Source organism: Hippoglossus stenolepis, chromosome 24 (genome assembly GCF_022539355.2).
Source record: "Hippoglossus stenolepis isolate QCI-W04-F060 chromosome 24, HSTE1.2, whole genome shotgun sequence".
NCBI classification, from domain to species: domain Eukaryota; kingdom Metazoa; phylum Chordata; class Actinopteri; order Pleuronectiformes; family Pleuronectidae; genus Hippoglossus; species Hippoglossus stenolepis.
In genome coordinates, this window is record NC_061506.1 from 2,510,681 (window position 1) to 2,527,607 (window position 16,927).

General features: G+C 43.5%; 4 protein-coding genes across 4 annotated transcripts; 2 read left to right on the forward strand and 2 right to left on the reverse strand.

Annotated features, from left to right (window-relative positions):
* Positions 1 to 2,917: 2,917 nt before the first annotated feature.
* LOC118103245 (gap junction alpha-3 protein) lies at positions 2,918 to 4,844 on the reverse strand. The gene is made up of 3 exons (XM_035149980.2): positions 4,776 to 4,844; positions 4,146 to 4,699; positions 2,918 to 3,776 (listed from the first exon to the last, which is right to left on the reverse strand). Exons 1-3 carry the CDS (start codon positions 4,842 to 4,844, stop codon positions 2,918 to 2,920), a joined length of 1,482 nt encoding a protein of 493 aa, XP_035005871.1.
* A 3,344-nt stretch (positions 4,845 to 8,188) lies between these two features.
* LOC118103270 (gap junction beta-2 protein) lies at positions 8,189 to 10,398 on the reverse strand. Its single transcript, XM_035150019.2, has 6 exons — positions 10,364 to 10,398; positions 9,598 to 9,769; positions 9,122 to 9,274; positions 8,893 to 9,038; positions 8,603 to 8,809; positions 8,189 to 8,392 (listed from the first exon to the last, which is right to left on the reverse strand). The coding sequence occupies exons 2-6, from the start codon at positions 9,766 to 9,768 to the stop codon at positions 8,296 to 8,298; spliced, it is 774 nt and encodes a 257-aa protein (XP_035005910.1). The 5' UTR covers position 9,769; positions 10,364 to 10,398; the 3' UTR covers positions 8,189 to 8,295.
* Positions 10,399 to 11,698: 1,300 nt separating this feature from the next.
* Positions 11,699 to 13,101, forward strand: sap18 (Sin3A-associated protein). Its single transcript, XM_035150027.2, has 4 exons — positions 11,699 to 11,897; positions 12,413 to 12,522; positions 12,617 to 12,739; positions 12,822 to 13,101. The coding sequence occupies exons 1-4, from the start codon at positions 11,826 to 11,828 to the stop codon at positions 12,976 to 12,978; spliced, it is 462 nt and encodes a 153-aa protein (XP_035005918.1). The 5' UTR covers positions 11,699 to 11,825; the 3' UTR covers positions 12,979 to 13,101.
* A 635-nt stretch (positions 13,102 to 13,736) lies between these two features.
* rtraf (RNA transcription, translation and transport factor) lies at positions 13,737 to 16,648 on the forward strand. Its single transcript, XM_035150021.2, has 8 exons — positions 13,737 to 13,910; positions 14,659 to 14,783; positions 14,932 to 15,031; positions 15,306 to 15,386; positions 15,471 to 15,559; positions 15,768 to 15,836; positions 15,955 to 16,003; positions 16,139 to 16,648. The coding sequence occupies exons 1-8, from the start codon at positions 13,850 to 13,852 to the stop codon at positions 16,291 to 16,293; spliced, it is 729 nt and encodes a 242-aa protein (XP_035005912.2). The 5' UTR covers positions 13,737 to 13,849; the 3' UTR covers positions 16,294 to 16,648.
* Positions 16,649 to 16,927: the final 279 nt, after the last annotated feature.

The following is a 16,927-nucleotide window of genomic DNA, read 5'->3' on the forward strand; positions in this document are numbered from 1 at the left end:
CAGCGGCCTGCAGGAGTCCAGAGGTCGGGACGGTATTAGTCGGCATTCAAGGCCTTTTCACTCCCTGCAGAGGTTTTGTTCAACCAAAATCCCCGGGACATTGAGCAGACATAAAAGAAGAGCTGGCCTCAGCACAGCCTGATGGGCGAGGCCATGGACACACACACACACACTCACACACACAAAACACACATGCAAGTGCACATAGAAACACCAGTGCACGTGCACGCATGCATAGCAGACAGTATGGACAGTTCTCATCGTACACTCACAGCTAACAAGTATTATTAATGAGTGGAGCTGAGATCATTCTAATGTATTATTAGGTCAATTTAATCAACATGCATTCTTTTATTTATTCTATTTAATTGTATTTTCTTGAGAGTCTGAGATGTTTTTTCCAAATCGTAGATACTTAGATTTGTATTTGTTTGATCCCAACAGATACGATAGTTTTGAACCTTTTGATGCATTTCGCTTGTTTCTTGAGTTCTTTCCCAAGCGGAGAACAAAACTCTTCTTCCACAACAAACACAGCTGAGAGATGAAAGTTAACTGTAGTGAATCTATTCTTCAAACAGTTCCAGTGTCATTTCATTCTACAATCGAGTCCCCACAGGATCGAGTGTTTGGGTTTATTTATCCTCAAAGAAAACACGAACCATGACAGAAAACCAGTGTGATACAAAAAGTTTATTCAGTAACAGTTCTGTAAACATCTGAGGTAAATGAACATTTACATCAACATGTTCTTTCACATAAGGTTCCGACGCAAGGCACTTCTCTTCAAAGACACTTTTTTTACAGTGGGAGTAACAGCGGGGGGGCTTGTCCCAGTTTGTAAAAAAATCCCACCACACAACATCTGTATTCCAAAGTGTTTATGTCTCCCAATCCATTTTCAGTACAGAAAACTTTCTTGTCCATTCCAAGTGTCAATCCCATCGTATTATTCCCATGAAAAAACACAAATATGTTAAAATCCTTCATATCCTCCCTCCTGGGACACTATTTGTTATTTTGTCTTTTCTATTTATATCTTCACATCTTCATAACAACGCCCCTAACTATCTAAATGTGCAAATCTTTATCTACATTTTAAAGGTAATAGGAACAGCTCGGAAACAACAAGATTCTGAAAAATAATCAGCAATAAAAATAAAGAAAAATTAGTTTAGAGACAAAGTTCAACATAATGTCTTTTTGTGGAATTCTCTCTTCACAGTAGATTCATGAAAATGTTGTAAAACTGATCTCGGGGTTGGAGCCATGATTGTTAGGGTTCAGGGGTCAGATCTTCAAAAATGTATATATAAAGATATATATATATATGCTTTATAATAATACTTTATTAACTAATGTTTATGATGGTGTGTAGAAGTGGTTGCATTCATGACAACATTAAAACTAAGGAAACAATTAGGATTTGTAGAACTACACCTTGAGGGGCCAATGATCTCAGTGCCAAAGGTTCTGATGCAGAAAGAAGTTCATGGATCAGCAGATGCTTCGTGTAAACGCTGTTGGGAAGTTGCTGCAACACAACTGAATTTATATCGGCCATTTTAAATAAAAAATATATTTTTTCTTTCTTTTTGGCAGGAATTAAAGAACAGGAAAATGAACATTTTATGTGGGATATCAGTAAAGAACTAACAGAAGAATAAAATCACTTTGGTAGATCATACTGCTCTTGTTTTGAAAAGGCTCTAAAAGCTACTGTTCATTCTACAGCTCTATAAGTATATAACTTGGAGTCCGCCTGCACCGAGGAGAGCTCGACACTTCTGCAACACACTGCAAACACAAGCACCAGAAAGAAGCTGAACTGATCGTTGTGCTCTGTTCAAGTTGCAACGCTTCAATACTTTAGATTTCTTGATTTGCATCAACTGTTCCAACATTGGATTTTTGTATAAAGTGACCAGTGGAGCCAATGGGAGGAAACGCTGAAGCATCTTTGGATTTCTGAGTCAAATCTTTCTGCAGCTTGATCACAACTTTTTTTTAAAACATATGTAGTTTAGTTAAATATCCTGTTGCATCTATTAATACTTTAATCATTATATATTTACATATTTATAAACTTTGCATAGTTAACCCTGATATAACTGCAGAGATGTCATCTAGTAAACACGGAAACAACTGAAGGTACACACACACACACACACACACACACACACACACACACACACACACACACACACACACACACACACACACACACACACACACACACACACACACACACACACACACACACACACACACACAGCCTGGGAAGCCTAAGGACTATGTCTCAGGGTGGGACAGCTTCAGTCGGAGCATCCCTCTCTTCATTGAAATGACAGGCCGGGTCAACGCTGTGCACACAAACGCACAGTTGGACAAACACACAGCTCCACCGTCACGCAACAAAAAGAAAAAAGAAAGAAAGAAACAAAAGTGCAAACCTCTCGTGTGATGTCGCCGCAAAGAGATAAAAGTAAAAAGATGAAAATGAAAGAATATCGCTGCCTCTCCGCTTCCAAACCTATCATCATCACCTTTATACTGGTTTTATATATATATATATGTACTGTGAGTGTGTGTGTCTGTGATTCCCATTTCATGGGCCTGTACCTTCCTGCAACTCCTTTACAAAGAGTGTGTGTGTGTGTGTGTGTGTGTGTGTGAGAGGGAGTGTGGCCAGAACAGTGAGTTTACAGATGTGTCGCTGTAATCTGGCCAAACTCCTTCCTCTGCTTGGTAATTCTGAGATAGAGACGAGCAGCCGACTCCAGCTGCTTCTCAACATCTGCCTCAGAGCGTCAGTCTTCTTCTGGAGGATGTGCTTGTGGAGTTTCATGAGAAAAACTGCATATGAACTGTAGGTTTTTAAGGCGTGTGTGTACGGTTGTGCACGTGTGTGTTGCAGCTACACTGCCAGGTCATCCGGGCGAGCTCGGACGCAGCCGCTCTTGCCGGCCCGACTTGGCTTCCGAATGTCTGTCGCCGCAGCACATGGAGGCTGATGCATCTCCGCCCTGGTAACCACGGTGAAGTCGTCGTGCGGGACCATCCAAGGAGCTGTGGCGACAGTGTTTTCCTCATCCAACGCCCTCTCCTCCACCATGAGGGGGTACAGAGGGGTATTACGAGGAAGCGTGGGACACATGGAGCGTTGCACCTCTTGAGGAGGCGGTGGGGTCATCTCCCCCTGAGGGGAGGAGGAGGCCGAGGTGGGAGGAGAGGGAGGAGGAGGAGGGTAGAAGGAGTCTTTTCCATTCAGATTCTGCAGCTCCAGTGCCATGTTGCTCCAGTTCTGCTCCATCGCCCTCAGCTGCCCGCGGCTTCCAACGCTCACTGTGTCTCCATTGCCATAAAAGGAAGTGGGCAGCCTCTCCAACAGGAAGTCGTCTGGGTGGAACGGGGCGCCATCCATCTTGAGCTCAGCCGGCAAAGATTCGGCGGCCATGTTTGGGCTCAAACCTCTGGAGGCTTCTTCTGTTGGACTGTAGGCTCCTCCCTCAGCGTCTCCGCCCCCCGCCGCGCCCACACTGGCATACGCCGACAAACAGTTGAGCACCGATGGCGAGGTCTGCTCGGGTATCGTCTGTGCGTCTCTGCGCCGGGCCGCACACAGCAGCAGCGACTCGCTGTCGGACACAAACTCGTTGGTGACGCCCTGCTTGACCTTCTTCCAGCCCAGGTGGTAGATCTCCAGCAGGTTGAGCAGCAGAGAGACGCAGGCGACCACCAGCATGAAGATGATGAAGATGGTCTTCTCAGTCGGCCTCGGAGGAGAAACAAAAACAGATTAAACTCACAGGTGACAGGAAACTGTATAACAGAGGTATTCTGTTTCATTTGAGATACGAGCCGACAGGTGAGGGGGGCAGCACCAAAAGATCACATATTTTGTGTTAACAATTTCACCCTGAGATATTTATATTGTTTTATTTTGCATCCTGTTAGAAACGTCATCAACCCGCCCACTCGCTCGCGGTGAATCTCCGGAGTTCCAAAGTAGTTTTAGTGAAGACACTCACTGACAGATTGGCTTCATACCCAGACCTTAACTATCAGGAGTAAATACATGACCCCAACATTCACCTTAACTCTCCAACACAAGGGTCAAATGTCCTGTGATCAACTCCTCTCACCTGGAGATGAAGCAGTCCACAGTGTTGGGGCAGGGCCAGCGGCCACATTTGTAGAGCGGCCTCAGGTGGAAGCCGTACAGGAAGTACTGTCCCAGGATGAAGCCCACCTCAAACAGAGTTTTGAAGATGATGTTGAAGATGTACGTCCTCAGTAACGCCCCGCGGATCCTGATCTTCCCGTGCTCATCACGAATCGGTGGCTTCTCCTTCTTCCCACCTCCTCCGTCACCCACTCCGTTGTGATAGAGGTTGTCATGGTCCTCCTGGTGTTGTCCGGCCTTCCTGACCTCCTCCTCCCTCTCCCTCCTCTTCTCCTCCATGCGGACGATGTGCAGCACGTGCCCCAGGTAGATGAGCGTGGGCGTGGAGACGAAGATGATCTGCAGCACCCAGAAGCGGATGTGGGAGATGGGGAAGGCCTCGTCATAGCAGACGTTCTCGCAACCGGGCTGCTGCGTGTTACAGGTGAAGTCGGACTGCTCGTCTCCCCACACCTCCTCTGCTGCTGCCCCCAGCACCAGGATGCGGAAGATGAAGAGGACGGTCAGCCAAACCTGGGTGGGAGAGACGGAGGGGTTAAGATTCATGAGCTCACTCAGTTTGTTTTCATCGCGTTTGACCGTCAGTCACCTTTCCGATCACAGTGGAGTGTTCCTGAGCATTCTCCAGCAGCCGCCCTAGAAAGCTCCAGTCACCCATGCTTCACTCGAGTTTCTAGCCTGCAGAGAGAGAGGAGAGACGCAACAGTTTGATAAATCCAACAAGTCCACAACACAGACAACAGAGCATAACAAAGATGAACAGATTTACCAAAATATTCTTGTATCGTCAGTGATAAATCCATCGACCAGAGATCAGAAGAAAATCGATATCTGGAAGAGAGAGATCACAGAATATTCTCATTTATATTCAAAGGTCACGTATATGAATTGAATCTCACTGCTTTTAATGAATCCTCTAAATACTCTGATAGTCAAGTCATGGTCCAACACAATCAGAACTTTAGCTCGACTGAAACAAAACTTTAATCACATGAAGAGAACAATACAATCTGTGTCATTCTTACAACATTAGTCTGGAGAAAGAGGAAAGAAAAGGTCGACCTCACCCACATCCATTCATCCTCTTTCACTTATCTCTACCCTCATCCCTTCTTCCACTCTTCCATCATCCCAACCTGCATCCCCTCATACCCTTCATCCCTAATCTCTGCCCTTCTTCCTCACGTCCCTCCCTCATCCCTTCTTCTTCAGTTTGGTGAATACCTCTCACATCTTGCATGTCTAGTTCAAGGTACTGACTCCTGAGACAGAACCTCCACAACTTATCAATTTCCATTCAAACCTTTAAATCACAAATATTTGGGGTGTGGTCCTTCTGGTGAACAGATTTTTGACTTGATAATGCAAACCTGCTGGCATTTGTGCACGTAAGGAGAGACTGATATGTGCCTGCTTCGTAATTTATATGTGTACATTTACATGCAGACGTGCACGTATTTGTGTGTGTGTGTGTGTGTGTGTGTGTGTGCACTGCAGGGCCGGCTGGCTGTGGACACAATGGTTTGTGATCTGGGGGAAGTGAATGAGTGGATAACAGGTTGTGCCGGTCGAATGCTGGACTCATCACATCCCAGGAATGCTGAGGAGGGCAAATGTTTGCCTGGGATCAACGGATACACACACACACACACACGCACACGCACACACACACACACACACACACACACACACACACACACACACACACACACACGCACAGACACACACACACACAGAGAGAGAGACACACACACACACAGTTACAGTAGCACAGATTGATCCTCAGCCACCAAACTGCCCTCAAAACAAGAGCATACACATGTTATAGACAAATACCAGCTCCCTTTAGAAGCACTATAATAAAACCAAAGAGTGAAATTTCATCAAGGTCTAATGCAGCTGTTCCATGACCCATTTATACAGTAACACACCTCGTTAAATAATGTAAAGCATCTTTACCAAAGCAGTTTATACAGAAACTTAAAAAAAACAATCCTACAGCTCAGCTAACAACACGAAAACACCAATAAACCATGAAGCTGACGCTTGGATCTAGTGTCACAGTGGCATGTGTACATATACATGATGTGTTGACGTGATGAAATACCGTCTGTCACCACAGACAATAGAGAAGCTGCCAGATGGATGTTGTCCTGGCCGGCCGGTGCTTCTGATGGATCAGAGGTCTTTGTGCTAAAACACACCAAATAGTTCACGTGCGGCCGGACGCGTGCACCCGAAAACTTTGTAAGATGTTCAGAGAGTGGAGCAGTGTTCATGTGAACTGAATCACATCCATTAATATTATAAATCAGTTATTTGAACCAGGGTTAGCTCACATACTTCATGTGAACACGGCCAGTGGTGACTTTATGATGCTAAATGTCCAAATGCACACAGGAACACAGGGAGTGTACAAAGTGGATACAAGTGCATATAAAGTGAGTAGAGGTTGTGTATGAAGGTGCATGAAGTAGCATGAACATATAAAAACGTGTGTAATGCTGCTTTCAATCATTTTAAAAATAAGATATTAATAAATGAGGGAGAAAAATCTGTGTTAACTGTGCAGTGATGTGAAGTATAAGAGAATAAACTTGTCCAATGTAAAAAACAACCTGCATTCACTACATTGACAGTTGTATAAATATATAATGATGCATGATTAAACATTAATATAACTGTCAATGCAGTTTTTAATATTTATGGAAACTTTTAACATGTAAATATGCACTTTATACACATTATACACTTCATGTAGTAAAATGTAAATAGGGTGAGTGGTAGAAAAAGTATTTAGGCTGTTGAGATAACTCATTTTTCACAGTTAAAAAATACTACATGCAGATAAATTAGTTATTTTTATTTAAAGGTAGCAATATTGTTAATGTAACTTGTGAAGTTGAACATGTATGAATAAATATATTGACATGTTAAGTGTATAAGAGAAACTTTAAGGCAAGTATCTATCTTACTTATCTTAAACACCTCAGGTTGTAACTTATCAAGTAGAAAACTTGTAGAAAAGCTTTTAAAGCCAATCAACAGTGTTTAAATGACTGTTTCGGTTTTAAATGGGTTTAAAATGACAGAAAAGTCTCAAGTCTAAAAAGGGTTCATTAAAGTCAGATATTCGATGCAGCCTACTTCATCAGCCTATTAGTGGCCTCCTGTCCTCCTTTTTTCCCACGGGGTCAGGACGCATCATGTGAGGTGCTGATAATCCAGCAGGTGGAAGGATGATAATCCCTCCTCTTCCCTCCCTCATCACTCCATCCTCCTCCTCCTCCTCCTCCTGATGATGCTGCTGCCTCTTACCCCTCTCCTCCTCTGGACCACGGATCCCTCCACTTCTCTTCCTCCTCTTCTTCTCTCCTTCTTTCTCTCTTCTGTCTCTTTTTTAACTCCCACCCGTGGGCTCCAGGCGACTAAAAGTGAGGAGTGGGTGAGATTAGTGTGAGAGAGGAGGGAGAGAGAGAGAGAGAGAGAGAGAGAGAGAGAGAGAGAGAGAGAGAGTAAAAAGAAGAGGGGTTAGTCTAGTCTAAAAAAGGGAGGGGGGGGGTGAGGAACCGATCCCACTGTCACTGTGTCCCTGTGCAGGGGGCGCACAAGGGGGGTGGGTGTATGTGCTCGTGAGAGTGCACGTGTGGGCAGAAGCTGCTGTACTCAGGGTTAGGGTTGGGGGGGGGTTTCACTCTAGTGACAATTTCTGTGCTGGTCACCACTAGAGGTCAGTACACAGCATGGGGCGCAGGTCAAGTATAACATCAACAACATAACTTTCAACTTTTCCAAACATCAAATGTAACATTGATCAGACACACGAAATATAAACTATGTTTTTGCCCCTGATCCTTTTCATCAATGTACTTTTACAACTCCACTAACAACTGTTACGATCAACAACAAATAATCACAAAAAGCTTTGTGTGAAAATACACTTTTCAGTTGTTGACATCATCTCCACAATTCAAGTATCATAGAAAATGTCTTTTGGCTGCATTTCACTCAACTTCACATTTATTCCACGTATTTGCAGCCTTGAATAGTTTTGAGTCTTTGGGACGTGGTTCTCTCGTGTGTGTGTCGTCCACCTTGTGGCTGCGACCTCAGGTTGAGATAAGTAAATTCTGGTTTGTCTTATTCTGCGTCTTCTCTCTTCTGGATCTGCGGAATGATTTCCTTTCCCTCCGACCACCGACACCCCTGAAACACAAGAGGACGGACATGGAAGAACGAAGAAGAGGAAGAGTGGAGTTTCAGACACGTGGAATATACTTGTTACAAACTAATGACTGACTAAACAACTGATAAATGTTTTCACTGATTAATTACCACCGAGTATTAGATTAATTTAAAGGAAAAAAACATCTGGGACTCATCAGCAAAGGGAAAGTCTTCAGGAACATCTTGTACCTAGTGACGGCCTTGGCAACCAGATAGACCAGCTCCACCATGTTGAGGATGACGCAGATGGACGAGGCGGTGGCCATGAAGACGATGAAGATGGTTTTCTCTGTGGGCCGTGAGATGAAGCAGTCCACCAGGTTGGGACAAGGCCACTGGTCGCACTGCACCAGCCGTGGCATCTGGAAACCGTCGTACACCACGTACAGGGCGAACCTGCAGGGAGACACACACATGCTGTTGTACTTATACTAAATCTGCAGTATTCTGTGGAGGACTGAGAGAAAATCACATATTACATGAAGCCTCCCTCAAACAGCAGCCTGAACACCAGGCTGCACGCGTACGTCCACCAGAGAGCGCCAGATATCGGGAGTCTCCTCTTCTTCAGGACCTCCAACTCTTCCTCCTTGGTTCTGTTGTTGAGAAAAGATCTTCCAGAACCCTGTCACACACCCAAGACAAGAAGTACAACACAGTATGAGGAGGTGTAAAACCACATATTGACACTTGTGAGTACACACTCACCTGCAGCAGCCTCTTCTTGTCCTTGTAGTTGCGATAGGACACATACATGACGAGCAGAAGAGTTGGAGAGGAGACGAAGACGAGCTGGAGACACCAGAGACGCACGTGGGAGACAGGGAAGAACTGATCGTAGCAGACGTTCTCACAGCCCGGCTGAAACACACACACACACACACACACACACACACACACACACACACACACACACACACACACACACACACACACACACACACACACACACACACACAGAATAAAACAGTTTATGGGCTTTATGTGTGTGTGTGTGTGTGAGGTTCTGTTGTGTTGTTCCTGCTGCTGTGACGTCAAAGAACAAAATCTAATCTGGTCACATTACCAAACAGCTTTTACTAATGATGAATTTGACTTTTTATTCGTTCTGTAATGAGGCTGGGACAGTGACATTAGTTAGAACATAATATGTCCACGTGGTGTAAGTGATGCTGGTGCTGTACCTGCAGTGTGTTACAGGTGAAGTCCGTCTGCTCGTCCCCCCACACGCTGTCTGCAGCCACCACCAGCACCAGGACCCGAAAGATGAAGAGCACAGAGAGCCACACTTTACCCAGACTGGTGGAGTGATGGTTGGCCCGGAGCAGCTGAGTGTACAGAGCAGGCCAAGACATGCTGGACACACACACACACACACACACACACACACACACACACACACACACACACACACACACACACGATGAAACAAAAGACAAGTTTGACGGAGGACGAGGATGAAAAGGAAAGAAAGTGAGAGAGGAGGAGGAGAGAAGGGCCAGTGCCAACATTCATGTGATTCACTAATGAACCTCTCTGCCCACTGTGGACGCTACACAACTCTACACACTGCACTAATAACAATGATAGTAATAATAGTAATAATTATAATAATAATAGTAATCTTTATTCATATAGAACAGTTATAAAACACAGTTACCAGGTGCTTTACAGGTTAAAAATGAAACATTTCATTAGGTAAACAATAGAAAACAAAACAGCAACAACACACAAACCCATAATACTACAGTAACCTACAGGTACTATACTGATGTGAATACTATAATATATATATATTACAACTGCAGTAATGCATATTACATAGTTTTTATTTGTAAAAAGTTTCACAAATCATTGTTTCATTGCATACTCCTTTGCAGCACTAAAACATCCACCCACACACACACACACACTTACAATGAGATCTAATAAAGTGAAGTAATCACAAACCTGCAGCTGCTGCTTCTTCTGCATGAAGCCAAAGATTTGCCTCCAGATGTAAAGATCACCAGAATAAAATATGTTGTTTTCCTGTTGAGACTTTCAAAATAAAGCCTCACAGACAACGTTTGAGAGGAAGTGACCAGACTCATAGCACAGAAGTAAAAATGGGATAAATGGGGATATATTTTATATTTATAGTGTTTGTTTTTATCTGTTTTTTTGATTTCTTAGTGTCTTGGGGCATTATTAAAAGCACTATAGAAATAAAACCCTATTATTATTGCTGTTATTATTATTCTATAGCCTTTGCTTGTGGGGACCATCAGGACTAAAAAGTATTCAGTGCAGATAAACCAGGTAGGATGAACAGAAAGTTTTCTAACTTTACTCTGCACCATAGACACAAAAAATAAAAAGTGACAGAATATTGTAGAAGTGTTTGAAGACGACTCATCAAAGACTAAAGAAGTAGCTCTGCAGCATCAACACATGACAAACAGGCAGAACATATTAGTGTGTGTGTGTGTGTGTGTGTGTGTGTGTGTGTGTGTGTGTGTGTGTGTGTGTGTGTGTGTGTAACTGGACACAGGTAGTGAGTCGGAGGCCGCTCAGAGTCAAACTGGGACTTGGCAGCAGTCCTCCTGCAGCACAGTGTCGCTCTGTGTGCCACTAATGACTGTGACCAACCAGCTTCTCCCACTGTTTACTGAAGTGTGGGCGCAAAAAAACAACTTCCTCACTTTACCACAGGGTGTTGGTGATTCTGATGAAGTCCTTAAGGGTAAAATAACAGTAACTCATGTTCCTGATGCATATCAATGAATGGATATCAGTGTCAGGAGCAGACACAAAGAGCCACTGTTGGATTCTCCAGGCAGAACAAGGCCCAGGCCAGACGTTCTGATGAAGTGGTCAGATCCCTGGTCAGACGGCTCGTGGGAGAACAGAGGAAACCAGTGTGAGGATACAACCACAACCACATACTGTACAAACACATGCAGTAATGAGTGAGGGGGAGAGCAGCATGTGACTGAATGGCAGGTTTCAGTCGTGTAGGTGGAACTCGGCCGACTGATCCTTGAAGATCTGCAGACGATCATCAGCCGGATCATTTTAGTGAATTTCCTTCACAATACTAAACCATATTAGTTATATTATTAATATATTAATGTATGTGTGTGTACAAAAAGTGATAAAATACATAATTATCAACATAAATGAATGAATCAATTTATTATTTGTTATTTATTTGTTTGGTTTGTTAGTAATCACTTGAAATAATTTGATGGTGAAACGATGCGTTAACACTCCACAGCAGCAGGGGGCGACAATCATATCATACAAATTAAAACCGGAAACGGAAACCGTCTCTGCATTAGCGGTGCGTCGCTGTTTGCTGCCGCAGAGGAAACAAGACGTTGCAAGTGATCGATACTCGATCTTCGACAGTGAATCAGGAACAACAGCGATGGCTCTGGAGTCGCGGATCACACAGGAGGAAATCAAGAAGGAGCCGGAGAAGCCCATCGACCGGGAGAAGGTCAGAGTTAGCGCGTTAGCCCCGTTAGCGCCAAGCTAACGTGGTCCGGTAGCCATGCTAACAGCTCCATGCCAGCAGCTCCATGCTAGCATCTTTACGACTGGAGCTGCTAAATTAAACCTATCAACGTTGATAGATCAACATCAGTATCGACTTTAAGTTGTTTTAAGATGTAGAAAACAGTGGAGGATGGAACCTGGATAAAAATAAATTCTCTGTAGGTTAGCAGTGCTAACGTGTTGCTAACCACAGTCCTCTGTTCACCAAACAACAACTCGTTTGTTAAGAATGAAAGATTTTTACGTTTTGTTTGTCAAAGTTAACAAACTAAAAAGTCTGGTCTCGTTCGATTTGAAACCAGAAAACCTCCATTTGTGACTCTGCACAATTTGTCCTTATATTAATGTACAAACCGGTGTTTTCTACTTGATCCTCTACGTTACTGCACAACAGTTCTATGCAAAGCTGCTGGTGATGCATTTTAAACCCCGTTTTGAATCTGCTGCTTGTTTCAGACCTGCCCTCTTCTGCTGCGAGTGTTCACCACCAACAGCGGCCGACACCACAGACCAGATGAGTTCTCTCGTGGCAACGTTCCCTCCAGCGAACTGCAGATATACACCTGGTGAGGCTGCGGGCGCCTCGCTCTTTCTCTTTACTGTTGAATGGATTCAGTTCTTGAGGCAACATGTGAATGTATGTGATTGTCTGTGCTTCAGGATGGATGCGACTCTGAAGGAGCTGACCTGCCTGGTGAAGGAAGTGTATCCAGAGGCCAGGAAGAAGGGAACTAATTTCAGCTTCGCTATAGTCTTCCCTGACACCAGAGGGAAACTATACAAGTGAGTACCACACTTCAGAAGGTTCATGGAGCAGGATGATGCATCTCCACGTGCTGTATATTAAAACTTCTCCCTCTGTTAGGTTGAAAGACATCGGCAGCACTCTATCGGGCAGGAAGGGAGCAGATGACTCCATGACACTGCAGTCTCAACGCTTCCAGATCGGGGACTACCTGGACATCGCTATCACGCCACCGAACAGAGCCCCGCCCCTTAGCACACGCATGAGGCCATTCTAAAAACACACACACAAGCAAGCAACACACTTAATTCCCATCACTTTAGTTTTCTCTTTCGCATCGTCCTGACTGATTTTTGCATCATTTTGTAAATTGTGACGTGTAATAAAAGTTTTTTCCAAAGTCTGTGTGACAGCCTGAGATGATTTAAAGTGTCTGAACGTTCAACTGTCAGTCAACTTGTGGAAAAACCCACAGAAACATCTGAGATGAGACGTTTTGACGTGTGAAGTAAATTCGGGCAGAAACATTAATGTAATCAACAACGCTATCTTATTTATTATACTAAATATAACTATATAAAGATGGAAGTATAATTATATTTATATATAGGTATAAATTCAGAATAATATACAATATGATACATAACATATTGCAAGTATGTATTCATATATTGCTACTTTTAAGTTGAATGCATAGATTTTTTTTAATCAACTTTATTTTAAATCAAGTATTAAAATAAAATAGGACTTTAAACCATAAAAATAAGAGACTGATTAAGGTTCTGTGGTTTAGTGAAGAGAGTTCACTTCTGGGTACATTCTACAATGGGGAGGATTTGAAGTATAGTATAATGTGGTATGAATTTAGTATGATGTATAATAGAATATGATGCAGTATAATGTGGGATTAATGTAGAATAATGTAATATTTATGTTCGTAGTATGATGTAGTATGCTGTAGTATAATATAGCATAATGTAGTATAATCTATAATATAGTTACATAGTGAATTTTACTTTGACAGTCCCCACAGGAAGCTGCAGTCCGCGCATGCTCAGTTCCACGCTGACAGCTAGGAGGAGGAAGTAGCTAAAGCTAACGTGCTGCGGGACACACAACGCGGTAGTTTGCGGTTAACCACCGCAGAAATGTTCCGGAGGAAGCTCACAGCTCTGGACTATCACAACCCCGCAGGCTGCGACTTCTCAGGTGGGAACCGTCTCCTGCAGGAGCCGCTTGTGTGATGCTAACGTGGAGCTAACGTGGAGCTAACGTGTCCTGTCACTGTTAGCGACCAGACTCCTGCAGCTGAACTTTACTTTCACGTTCCTCTTCGTGCGTGTTGCTTAAAAACACGAGATAAACAACAGCTCAGACTTTCACCTCCACTTTCTACTATTCGGCTTCGTTCTAATGTTCATATCAAAGCTAATGTCGCCTGTGTTTAATGTTTTATCTCAACTAGTTTAAACGTCTATTTGGAAGTTAGCTGTTTAGCACTGAGTTGTTAACATTGTGTGTAGTTACATGAACTGTATCTATGTTACTGTCACTATGCACATTCTATATCATATGAATCTATATTATCCCACATGTATGAATCTTATTGTGCAAATTCACCCATTTACACATCCAGTATGTATTGTATACTGCTGTTAATTTATACCTTTATATATACACATCTCTACACAGTTATACTATGTTGTATGTGGTATTTATACCCATTCATACATGTTTGTAGCACATTGCATTTTACACTCATTCATTTTGCATACAGAACCTGCCTATATACTTATACTATAACCTATAAATACTTATATACTATAACAGTCTATTTGCATGGATACGTTTTCTTGAATATCTCCACACACACATCCTCCTGCATCACTGCCCTTTCCTGGAGTCGTTGATGCAGCTGCTGGTACTGACGTGTCTGTGATCTGTGGTCTGTGCTCAGATGAGACTCAGTACAGGAACTGCATCGTGTGGCTGGAGGACCAGAAGATCCGACACTACAAGATCGAGGACCGGGGGAATCTGAGGAACATCCCCGGCTCCGACTGGCCATCGGCCTTCCAGAAGGTGACACCAGCAGCTGCAGCCTGTTGCACGGCAGACACACACACACACACACACACACACACACACTCTGGGCCGACGCCAAAGTCGCAGAGTCTGACATGAGCTGTGTTCTAATCAACCAGAACTTGAATGTTGTGTTTGTGTGCAGTACCTGCAGGACGTCAACTGTCCGTTCGGGTCTCAGGAGAAGCACGAGGCTCTGGACTGGCTACTGGGCCTGGCTGTGCGCTACGAGTATGGAGACAACGGTGAGAGAGAAACACACGCTGGGCTTTTTAAGGAGCTGTTTGGTTCATTCAGAAGAACAGAGCAGTATACGCTGCAATACCCAGGAAGACCACTAGATGTAGCTGTTGGATAAGGAATGGTTCCTGCTCGTTCCAGCTCACCACGACTTTTCTCTGCTGCAAAACCGAATCATTCTTTTTGGAACTTTTACAGAAATTTAAACCCTTTAAAAGCCAAAGATGTCATTTCTGAAGATGAATAACCTGCATCTCTGTTTCTATCACGTGTCCCCAGTGGAGAAGTATAAGAACTGTCAGCCGCTGGCAGCCTCCAGTAACAGCGACGTACCGGTCGACCCGCTGGTCAACCTCGACAGTAATCACAAACTCTTCATCGCACCTCACATCCTCTCTTTCCTCCTCCTCCTCGTTATGAACATAATCGGTTTTGTTTTTTCAGTTAATTCACCAGATTTCAAAGCAGGAGTGACGGCTCTGTCCAGCATCCTCAAAATCCAGCGGCACGACGACTACCTGGTCATGCTCAAGGTGAGAGAGTGGAACACGCTGCTTTGTACTTTATAACTTTAATATTTCACATGAATCCAGCATTATATACAAGAATAGTACAAATATTGTGACTTTATACTGAATCTGATTATTTTTATTCACCTTTAAAAGTCACTAATAGTCGTCGTAATGTTCCTCGATGAGGTTTATAACCCAAAGACTCTATAAATGCTTCATTTCCTCTCAGGCCATTCGTATTCTGATCCAAGAGAGACTTTCGCCAGAAGCCATCGCTAAAGCCAGCCAGAGCCGAGAGGTAACTTTAACATGTCCACATTATATTATGATATATATTATAATATACCTTTAACATTTTGAATGAGAATAACCATTGACTGCGTTCTCACTCACGTCTGTTTTCCTCTTGGTTCCAGGGAATTCCAGTGACTTTAGACAAACACACCTTGGGTTTCGACACTGGAGGTGAGCGCTCCATTTTCCACATCATGGCATAAAACGTACACGGGGGGAAAGCGGGTTTGTTTGGGTGTGTTGACATGAGGTGGTGTTGTGGTGTGATCGTCTGTGGGAAAGTAAAAACACGCTCTGGCTCCTCAGACGCGACCCTGAACGAAGCGGCTCAGATCCTGCGCCTCCTGCACATCGAGGAGCTGCGGGAGCTTCAGACCAAGATCAACGAGGCCATCGTCGCCGTGCAGGCCATCATCGCCGACCCCAAGACCGACCACCGGCTGGGCAAGGTGGGCAGATGAGGGCGAGGATGAAGAGGGACGTTAGAGGAAGGGCGGGACTGAAACATGGTTTAAATTGGTTTAGAAGAAAATAAGTTTTTAATTTTTTTTGGACAGTTTGTTTTCTCTATTTTTGGGGATTTGGAGCCAACGCTTTTCAGACGCTGTCTCGAAGACGAGCTGTGTAAGACACACTGAGTTGAATGGTTAATTTCTTTAGGTTGAACCTTCTGATCCTCCTCCAGCTGCTGTAACCGCCCACAAATCAATGCAAACCTCAGAAATATTCAAAAAACCTGTTTTTCAGATGGAAGTAAATGTTATTTTGAGACGGTTTTCACTGACGCTGTATAAAAGTTAAATCCATCTGAACGCACTTTGTCTCCTGAGCTTCCTGTTTGAAATCCTCACAATACAATGTCAAGCACCAAATCACATTTTTATTGTTATAAATATCACATTTTATAAAAAGATAGATTTCGAATGTAGTGGAAGTAGTAAAAGTATTTTTGTGAAAAACAAGAAAAGGTGTGAAGTACAGATAAGTAGTGCAGAGAGATCTGTCGTGATCTGATCATGGCAAACAGATTATCACTGATAGTCAGATTATAGAATATAATTCACTCACTGATGGTTTATATTTTTGTTGAGTTTG

What these genes read in the sequence shown, in the direction of transcription:
- LOC118103245 (XM_035149980.2), bottom strand. Translation starts at nt 4,844, where the DNA reads ATGGGTGACTGGAGCTTTCTAGGGCGGCTGCTGGAGAATGCTCAGGAA. An exon ending in ACTCCACTGTGATCGGAAAG is followed by an intron (nt 4,700 to 4,775) that starts GTGACTGACGGT and finishes TCTCCCACCCAG; the next exon opens with GTTTGGCTGACCGTCCTCTT. An exon ending in GTGGACTGCTTCATCTCCAG is followed by an intron (nt 3,777 to 4,145) that starts GTGAGAGGAGTT and finishes TTCTCCTCCGAG; the next exon opens with GCCGACTGAGAAGACCATCT.
- LOC118103270 (XM_035150019.2), bottom strand. Translation starts at nt 9,768, where the DNA reads ATGTCTTGGCCTGCTCTGTACACTCAGCTGCTCCGGGCCAACCATCAC. An exon ending in CTGTTTGAGGGAGGCTTCAT is followed by an intron (nt 8,810 to 8,892) that starts GTAATATGTGAT and finishes GTCTCCCTGCAG; the next exon opens with GTTCGCCCTGTACGTGGTGT. An exon ending in GTTGCCAAGGCCGTCACTAG is followed by an intron (nt 8,393 to 8,602) that starts GTACAAGATGTT and finishes CTTGTGTTTCAG; the next exon opens with GGGTGTCGGTGGTCGGAGGG.
- sap18 (XM_035150027.2), top strand. Translation starts at nt 11,826, where the DNA reads ATGGCTCTGGAGTCGCGGATCACACAGGAGGAAATCAAGAAGGAGCCG. An exon ending in AGCCCATCGACCGGGAGAAG is followed by an intron (nt 11,898 to 12,412) that starts GTCAGAGTTAGC and finishes TGCTTGTTTCAG; the next exon opens with ACCTGCCCTCTTCTGCTGCG. An exon ending in GAACTGCAGATATACACCTG is followed by an intron (nt 12,523 to 12,616) that starts GTGAGGCTGCGG and finishes TCTGTGCTTCAG; the next exon opens with GATGGATGCGACTCTGAAGG.
- rtraf (XM_035150021.2), top strand. Translation starts at nt 13,850, where the DNA reads ATGTTCCGGAGGAAGCTCACAGCTCTGGACTATCACAACCCCGCAGGC. An exon ending in GGCCATCGGCCTTCCAGAAG is followed by an intron (nt 14,784 to 14,931) that starts GTGACACCAGCA and finishes GTTTGTGTGCAG; the next exon opens with TACCTGCAGGACGTCAACTG. An exon ending in CTACGAGTATGGAGACAACG is followed by an intron (nt 15,032 to 15,305) that starts GTGAGAGAGAAA and finishes ACGTGTCCCCAG; the next exon opens with TGGAGAAGTATAAGAACTGT.